This window comes from Melopsittacus undulatus, chromosome 2, assembly GCF_012275295.1.
Source record: "Melopsittacus undulatus isolate bMelUnd1 chromosome 2, bMelUnd1.mat.Z, whole genome shotgun sequence".
In the NCBI taxonomy this organism is placed as follows: domain Eukaryota; kingdom Metazoa; phylum Chordata; class Aves; order Psittaciformes; family Psittaculidae; genus Melopsittacus; species Melopsittacus undulatus.
The window spans coordinates 29,648,647-29,658,136 of NC_047528.1; the positions used below are offsets into that span (position 1 = coordinate 29,648,647).

A 9,490-nucleotide genomic window follows, 5' to 3' on the forward strand; every position below is an offset into this window, starting at 1 on the left:
TTCCTCCCGCCCCTCTCCCGCCTCTCAGCGCCCATTGGCAGCCGCTACCGGCCGAGCTCCCCTCACGCCGCCTGGGCAGTCGCTGCTGTTTTCCGCCGCTCCCTCAGCCTCCAACGCCCCGCAGAGGGGAAGGCCCTTGGCCGACGCCCCCTGGCCGGCGGCGGGAGGGCTCTGAGGCGGGCCGTGAGCGGGAGGCGGGCGCTGCTTGCTTCCATCGGCCTGCTCGCCACGCTGCGGAACGAGGTGGCCTCGTCGTGGTGGCCTCTGCGGTGTCCGCGTTTCAGTCAGGACTAGCAGCCTTCAGGCACAGTCTGCGGGTCATCTGAGCACCGCTTAATATATTGGCCCTGAAGATGTACTTGTGGTGACTGCATTTTCTTGAGAGTTGGCTGTCACTTTATATAATATTACAGATTTTATTTTTATATTAATAAAGAATTTCTTAATCTATCCAAAGAGATAAAAATTAATACTAAATATTATCACTGGGGAGCATCTCTGCAATGATACTGGTTTGTGACTTTCTGTGTGACAGCTTTCTCGCTTTGTAGTTTATCTGAAGCATAGATTAATAATACAGCAAGCAGTTGCACTGTGGTAGCCACAATAGTTTAAGTATTCAGGATAAATGTGAGAATATGCTCTCATGCTTTTATGATGCTCTTAAGGTGCTTTAAGAAGCTATGGCTGTACTCACAAACTAAGGATCTGTCCTGAAGATGTGCCAGGAGAACATCGCAATAGTTATTTTTATAGAACTGGGCAAGAAAGTTCTAATTCTCAACCACTGCTGTGGAGCAGCCACCCATTAGTAACCTGTTCTTGTTAATAAAAAATGAACCAAATGAGGTAATGTCATGGTTTGAGCATGTTTTGAGGGTGTTTTTGTTCAAGGTTTTTTTTTTTTTTTCAGCCAGGTGGAGGAGGGGAGTCCGGGAGGAGGAGGGACAGGACACTCAAAACATGCTCAAACCATGACAGGTAATGTATTGATCTGGTATACCATCGGAAAGCTCTTCATTTTATTCTCTTTCATTAACAGGGATTAAATAAATGAAGATAAATCAATTCACTTTTTTCATGTCCTGCACTTTTGCCTAAGATGGCCAAGCAAAATTCTCCTTCACTAATTCAAGTTGTAAAACAAGTTGCAGAGCAACAGCATTCCCAGGTGACAGAGATAGAAAAAACCAAAACTGTACTTTTCCAATTACAGGTAATAAACCTTGCTTAGAGTAGCCTAATTAATTTCATTTTTTTTTATTAGATGAGGAGGTATTCATATTAAAAAGGAATCTGACAGTATTTTGGGTTTCTTTCTGTTTGCATTGAAGTGTAAAGCAGCTGTTCTGTTCCTGTGCATGGCATTTATTCTTACCCAAAACTCTGTATGTCTGATGTTAGTAGTAAAGTTGTAACACATATAAGATTTCATTATTGCAGGTTTAACCGAAGCTTTATTTTATATTTGGAAAAAAATAAAACCAAAATGAAGCAACACCTCAAAAACACTAAGCAACACCTACAAAGCAAACCCAGAGAAACTCAGTAAAAGTTAGAACTTTCTGAAATTTTAATGGTGTTTTCCTAAGAAATTAATGGGGGGAAAAATATATTAAAAATATCTTTTTTTTGGTAGATTTACACCAGACTTTGCAATTTTTTCTTAGCATACTTTTAATACAAAATACTTTTTTTTCCTGTGCATTTGAAGTAAGCATCTTAGTAATTAAATATTGCTTTTATTCAGTAATATTTTGTAGAACACTGGATACATGTAGGTCTTGTGGAGACTGTAATCCTTTCTATTTAATCTCTCACAGAATTTATTAAGCTTTCAATTATTTTTTAACCTTTGAGATAAGTTTTTTATTGAGAAACTTACCTTTAAGTCTGAAGGAAGACCCAGTAGTATTCAAGCATTTTTGAGCATGAGAGAATGCAGATGGAAATAGTAGAGTCCCAGTTATAACATCTGTAACTAACCTTCCAACCGAAACACTTGATGTTTGAAATTTTGCATGAAGATCCAGCTCCTCTGAAGGAGCAGCCAAAGCTGCTTAGGATTGTCAATTGACTGGCCACACTTTGCAAGAAGCTTTCTCCTAAGTATATACCATTCTCTAATACAGTATGATGATGCTGCAACAGTTTAGTTGTGATCAAACAATTTAAACAAAGGCATCTATTCTCAGAAAAACCCACAGGACTTTAGAGCCCAGGTAATTCAGTTCATTTATGTGCTTTGTCTTCCACACACTTCTTTCAAAAAAGCCCAAACCCTAGGATATTCCATACAAACAGCAAAGTTAAATAATTAAGAACTTAAAGTCAAAATGCAGAACTGTTTTTTTCATCTTTATACCCATTTTGTTGTGTGCATGCCATGTAAGACATGCAAAACAGTAATTTCCTTTCCAAAACTGAAGATCTTTGCCATCTTTTGCTTTCCTGTTCACAGTAAATGGTGGCTGGCAGTGATAGAAATACTGCTAAAATTACAGCTCAAGATTTACAAATTAAAAGTTACACAGAAACTTTTTGTTCTCAACAGTTAATAATGTCTTAATCTGTTCAAGACATTGAGTAAGAGATTTCACAGCACTCATAATGGTTCCATTAGGAAGAAGATAATTGGTGACATAAATCACAATGCTAATTCTCTCACTTAATGCACTACTGTTGGCTCTTATATTGGGTGGGATTCATTCTAGCTATCTTACATCACCTACAGGTCAGATACTAATCCTGTGTTAGTCATCTAGGCTCCCTTGGTACTCATCAAAGAGGGAAAAAACTTTTCTGAGGGAGCAGTTGAAGCCTCCCATCTTAGATGTACATGTAAACGTGGCACTTAGAGACGTGGTTTAGTGGTGGGCTTGCCAGTGTTAGGTTAACTGTTGGACTTGATGATCTTAAAGGTCATTTCCAACCTAAATAATTTTATGAGTCTATGATTTCTTATGATAGGTTGAAGTACTGCTTCCTGGAGTCGTTCAGTTCTCATCAGTGAGAAGATACAGAAGCATTTTAGTTCTAGATGCATATTCCTTGGCGGGAGGGAGTAGGGATAGAAGGATAGAAGGACAGATAAAAATAGCTGTGATTAATCCAACAATAAAGTACTACTGTGACAAAGGTGGGATTAAAAACTTCAGCACAATAGGCTAGGAAACTCCACCACCCCCAACACCCATCTGTGTACTTGTTTGGGTTTGTTGGTGATTTTTGATATGGTTAGTTACTTTTGGTCTGATTAGAACTTAATCAGATTTCAGCTCTAAACAAGCATTACGACTGAATTTGATCTGTCACATCCTATGTATTTTTGCAAACACAACCAATTCAGATTAATTTCTAGGGTACTTTATTTCATATTTAAACTCAATCTAAGGGGAGAAATCTAAGACAATATTCTTGCATTGTGCCTCTAAGGTGACGATTCTGGGAGATGGAATTCTGTCTTCCATTCAAACCATGTTAAATGAGTGGAAAAGAAGACTGTTTTGAATAAATGTAAATTATGGTGTTTAACTAAAAAAAGAAACTGAAATATTTTGCAGGCAAAGTTCCAGGAACTAGAGAAAGAAATGGATTCTATTCTGTTAGAAACAAGGACAACAGAAAGAGAAATATATCTGCGAGATGATGCCATAGAAATGACAAAACACCACTGTGAAAATCTGGAGGCTGAAGTTAGAGCCCTGTATTCTGGAAATTTAAAGCTGAGGCTTGATGCAGAAACAGTAAAAGAAGAGTTTGAGATGACATTTGCAAGAAATAATGAATATCGGGAAAAAATAAAGGCTCATAAACATCTCTTTTGGGAGATGGAAAGTAAAATGCCACTTATGATTGAGCTTGCTAAAAAGAAAACTGTTGTTCAAGAATTAAAGATGAAGAAAGACGAGTTAATGCATGATCTCCAGAATCCAGAAGGATCTGTTATAAAACAAGTGCAGGTACTATATTTCCTCTTCAATTATTTTCCTTTAGCATGAAATAATTTTGGCATAGTTTAGCTAATATTATTTTGTCTAATATATTTATGCTTCATGAGGCACTGACTATGGAGACTATAGAGAGTTTATAATGCTACATTATTTGAAGAATGTTTGACATGTATGCAGTAAAAAAAAATCATAAGCCATTGTTACCTGTATATTGTTCTGAAAGGTTCATTCTATGTGATCAAATGAACTCAGCTATGAAAAAAATTACAGAGCTGTAAACTATAAACTATATGATCGCCAGACTATCTGTGGTCTTTTTTGGGTTGTTGGATAAACTTAAACGGATATTCTTTAGAATTCTGTGGAACATTGCCGTATTGTTTAATTTTTCCTAGAAGAGCACAGGATTTTACTGTTGCTGTCAGGTAGCAAGTTACAGTTCAGCTGTTTGCCAACAGGAGGTAGATTTGATGAGCGGAAACAGAAAGAAGGAGAGAAGGAAAAGATATTTGGTATTCTAGGCCTACAGGCCTACACTGTTGTTTTTACTTGACCCTAATTGCAATACTTATTAAAAACTACCATGTAAGAATCTTTCAATATCAAACTTTACCATTATGTGAACAAAACCAATTATGAAGTTGGACTGGGGTCACAGATTAAAACTCTGACACAACTTGCATTACTGAAGATTGGGTGGTACACTTCCTAAGTAAATTGCTGAAAATTTGGTTGTAGGAGCAAATCTTTAACTAATGATTAAACAGAGATTCATTAACGTTGTACTTCCGCATGAGAAAGAAAAGTCTATCTCAAATATTACATGATTGCATTAAATGTTCTTTGATTTTCCAATAAAAACCATGTTAAACAAAATTAAAACAACCAAAATGAGTTCAAATGCTTGTACTCTTGTAGTAGTTTGCGTATTTCAGATCAAGGGTGTATCTTCCTAATTATGTGTACCTTTGTAAGCCATGTCATGAATTGTTTTAATTATTATTTTCAATTGCAATTTTTAATTTATTAATTTAATTTTTATTAATTATGTTAATGTGAAAATGTTTATTATACATCTTTGTCTCATCTGTATCAATGAAGCAAGACAGTCAAAATGTGACATTTTACATTAGTTTAATAGCTGCACTGTAACTTTTTAAGAAGGGGATTGCTGTATCTTGACTTATATCTGCAGGAAGAGATTATGCTCTTACAAAGGGAAATCATGACATTGAAAGAGTTCATCAGTAGTAAAACAGATTTGCTCGACAAAGAGAGAAAAATGCATGCCAAGCTAAGAAAAGAAATTGAGGTGAGTCATTTGAATAAAATATAATTGCATTCTGTTCATCTGACAGAATTTAGGTAGTGCAAATGAATATTGAAGTATTCATGCACTGTTGCTGGCCATGCTTTATTCAAGTACATACACTATCCATGCTGTCTTAAATTCTTTATACTGGTAGTTTTTCTAAAATTCAGAACTCAATTGCTATCATGAGAAAAATTGATGTTAAGAACCTTTTTTCTTGGATCTTAAAGAAGGAAATCAGCTGTGAACTTCTGAAATGATGTCCTGAAAAGAAAGAGGTCACTGAGTGATGGTAAAGCAAAATGCATGGGTTTTTATTTCTGCAATACTTTTGAAATACTTTAAATTCCACTGCTGGCTTGATTATTCATGACTTGTCTCATGGTTCCTGATAACTCATCAATGAGAGAATCAATTGCACCAAGAAAATGGACTTCCCATGAATCAACCTAATTTGAGCTGAGATTAAATGAGGGATAACGCAGCAGCTCCTAATTAGCTGCCAAGATAAAATTCTGATAAATAGTTACAACCTTCTCTTTTTAAATAATTGAACCATATTTTATATTTAGTTCCTTACTGAAATAGTTTGTATGTCTAGATAGTTTTCAGTTTGGAAGTTTCACATCATTCATCTTGTGAGTTCAAATAAATGCCACAAAATTTAATGAGCGAAGCTTGAAAATATAGAGATTAACTGATGTAAGGTTAGTTCTATTGCCCACTGTAAAATGTAGGAGGTAAAAGGAATAATTTTTCATGTGATAGGGAACAGCAGAGAATTTTTGAAAGTTAAAGCACAGCCACTTCAGGTCTGTGCTATTCAGCATATGAGAAAATATTTTATTATCAAGGAGTATCCTCCTAAGAAAGTTCTCTACACCAAAAGTGAAATTAGACAGCCTAGAAATAATGTTCTGTTATCAAATAATATTAAACAGTGAAGGTTAACCTGTTCTTAAGTTGTTTGGATTATATGATCTTTTTGTCTCAAAAAGAAGCAGGTTTACAAACTGAATCTTTCATGGTATTATTTTCTATTAAGTACTTTCTGGAAAGCAATCTGATTTTTAATATAAAAACTGACCGTCAATAGTCAGAGACATTAGTACCCAGCAGTCATCAGCATGACTGAGGAAAGAATACTCAACATAGACAAGCACAGAAATAGAGTGAGATACTAGACACATAGATGAGGCTCCATTGAGTTGCAATGATGGGATTCAGCTGCAGACTTCTGACACCTAAATTTGGTTGGTTGAGAAGAGGTGATTACACATGAGTCAGACAGGTACCTAGAATTGCTTATCATGAGACACTGGCACAGGTTGCCCAGAGAAGTTGTGTCTGCCACATCCCTGACAGTCTTCAAGGCCAGGTTGGACAGCCTTTGGGAAACCCGGTCTGGTGGAAGGTGTCCCTGCCCATGGCAGGGGAGTTGGAACTAGATGATCTTTAAGGTCTCTTCTAGCCCAAACCATTCTACCATTCTGTGATTCCGTGATTCTATGATTCTATATCTGGTAAGTGTATTAGTACTCCCTGCCTCAGCAGATGTGGCAAACAGATCCCAATAATGATGCTAGAAACACATTTCTAAAAAAAGTAGATAACATTGATCATAATGTTTCAGTGTCATACAACCCCTAGTGATGTTCACACCCTGCAAGCACTTACTCAGATGAGTGAATCTGGCAGCTTCTCTCAAAAAGTTGTGGAGGATTTTAGTGGAGAGCCAGGCAACATGAAGACAGCCCATCACCAGTGTGGTTTATAAAACATGAGTTAGTTACAGAAGTCACTGGCAATGCTGTAGTTCTGATGCAGCTAAATGCCATCATCTGTATGTTAAATACAGTTTAACAACGTTACAATAAGCAGACAGAAGAATAATTATACACTGTGGCTCATATGCCATTCCAGCTAGGGTAAGTAAGCCCAAATTTTCACTGAGTGCATGCCCATTATTTCCATTTTATTATGATGAGTGTTACATGCTTTTACATTTCAGAATGCAAATCATCAGAGGGTCATCTGCAGCCATTCTTCTCTACATAAGGCAGCAGTGAAGGCAAAATTGATACAGTACTTCATTGCCACAGTATTGCCTTTCTAAGAAAAACTAGCTTTCTAAATGCACTGCAACAGTGAAGGTGTTACTACAGCCATCTAGATTACCTCGCTTGTATTCTAATTTATACCCAAACACACTTGTCAAAGAATGAAAATTTCTTCCTTTCTCACCTCTAACCCTGGAGCCTGAAATTTTCGTGTAGAAATTTTGCCACAGCTGTGAGGTGCTGACTCCTTGGGTGGGATTTACTTTGTTAAATTTTGGACATCTGCAGAGCAGATACCCACATCGAACTCCTCACTTAAGCTCTTAGCAGGACAGAGCTTTTCTTCCCTTAGTGGGAGGGGCATGATTAATATTGTCTTAAAGCAGATATCTGCAATAACTCAGATGCATGGTTTTCTAGATGTCTGTATCTCCTCAGTAGCTGTAAAGTGAACATGGAATGGCCTGGTCAAATGTCAGAATCTACACTTAGGTGAGCTGGACTCACCTCTGTAAATAGTTTCACTTGAGTAAATTTTGAAGTGAACTTTATTCCATTTTATTAGGTACAGAATAAAAGATATGATGCAATTCTAAAACGCTTGCATTGCCAGCTGAACAAACTCCATTCGAATAAAAGACAATGGCACTGGAACATTCAGCAATTGGAGAAGAGGGCAGCAGAACTAAGGAAGTGTCTTGGAGTAGCAGCACTACAAAGTAGCATGTAAAACAAACCTAACAAAGCTACAATGTGGGTAATATTTCCCAACAGAGGAGGGTTGAGGAGCTTTCTTTATCTTTTTATTTTTTCTTTTTTCTTTATTTTAATACTAAACCTATTAAGTAGTCTGGTAGCTGGGCCAGGGCTCAGTGATTTGTTTCTCTTTAAAGTTTTTCTCCCTTTCATTCTGCGGCCTGAACTAGGTTGCACTCGATTTGTAATGCTTTGCAATAACTTTGCTTTTTTATTTTTGACTGTAGCCAGAGGCTCTTCAGGAAGAAAATTATTAATATTTCCAGGTGCTTTCAAAATATGTACCAATTTTATCTCAAAAGTCATTTGAAGTCAACCAAATAAGATTTAAGGACTTCCTTTTTATTCGTTATGCTCTCTGAAGACTGAGATCTACATTTTCTCCTACAGAGAAATTAGTATCTGTGTATATTTGCATTCTTGAGATACCAAAATTCTAGATCTTTTATCTACATCCCTTATTATTGCAACTTACTAAGGAACTCTGAAAGCTCTGATGGCCTGTATTTTGCTGTGCAGGAACTTCATACAAATGATGGATCTGCCAGGATGTCCTAACTTGGGGGACAAGGAGGATGTAGGCTGTCCTGCTATAAAAGGCTTAGGAGCAAGTATGCTCAAAACTGGGCTTCAAATAATCTGATTTCAACAGCTCTAATACATAATAGCAAAGTGGAAAGAGTAAGTAAAGAGAATACTACATATGGTCTGCCTTTAAAAAGGAACAGCTCGCTGTCTAGAAATAAGAATGCATTAATTATTGATGATTGATTACAGAGGAACTTACTGGTTTTTAACTTACTGGATTTAGCTAATACTAGACATCTGACATCTAAGTGCTTAATGTTCAGTAAGGTGATTCTTAACAGAAATGACAACCTGTTAAAAGTTCTTGTTAAAATGGAAATAAACAGTAGGCTTTTTTTCTTTGCCTTCTTTTCATGATGTGCTTGGCATCTGGGGAATTTACAGTATTTTCTCTGTTCTTACAGGTAGCAGCTCTGATTGAACATAACGGGTTACATTATCTGTTCTATGGAAGTAGCTTTTTATTTCAGGTGTTGTTTTGAATAATTTAGATTTATCTTTACTCCTAAATATAAAATGAAGATTTAAGCAAATTGAGCATTTACTATGGAAAAAGTTAAACTGCCTATAAATTGTTAGCTGAGAAAAGCAAAGTTTATAATGCAATACAGTTATTACTTATGTTAGAACATTCATATATTCATGTACATTTACATTTCCCTTAGTATGTTATTTCACTTAATATAAAGTTATTTTAAACAATATGCTGACTCATGAAGGCTTTCTCTCAACTTCGTTAAACTCTCAAGTTTGGTTTTGGCTTGGTCTTCCTTTGCAATATTATCAACCAGGCTACTTCTGTTAAAACAATAATATAGAAA

General features: G+C 36.4%; 1 protein-coding gene across 1 annotated transcript; it reads left to right on the forward strand.

The window, feature by feature from the left end:
- The first annotated feature begins 1,093 nt into the window (after window positions 1–1,093).
- On the forward strand, window positions 1,094–9,097 carry CCDC122 (coiled-coil domain containing 122). Its single transcript, XM_031047758.2, has 5 exons — window positions 1,094–1,216; window positions 3,564–3,962; window positions 5,149–5,265; window positions 7,891–8,078; window positions 9,074–9,097. The coding sequence occupies exons 1-4, from the start codon at window positions 1,103–1,105 to the stop codon at window positions 8,053–8,055; spliced, it is 795 nt and encodes a 264-aa protein (XP_030903618.2). The 5' UTR covers window positions 1,094–1,102; the 3' UTR covers window positions 8,056–8,078; window positions 9,074–9,097.
- The last annotated feature ends 393 nt before the right edge of the window (window positions 9,098–9,490 follow it).

Coding starts and splice junctions, on each gene's coding strand:
- CCDC122 (XM_031047758.2), top strand. CDS start 1,103: ATGGCCAAGCAAAATTCTCCTTCACTAATTCAAGTTGTAAAACAAGTT. Junction 1,217..3,563: donor CTGTACTTTTCCAATTACAG/GTAATAAACCTT, acceptor AATATTTTGCAG/GCAAAGTTCCAGGAACTAGA. Junction 3,963..5,148: donor CTGTTATAAAACAAGTGCAG/GTACTATATTTC, acceptor TTATATCTGCAG/GAAGAGATTATGCTCTTACA.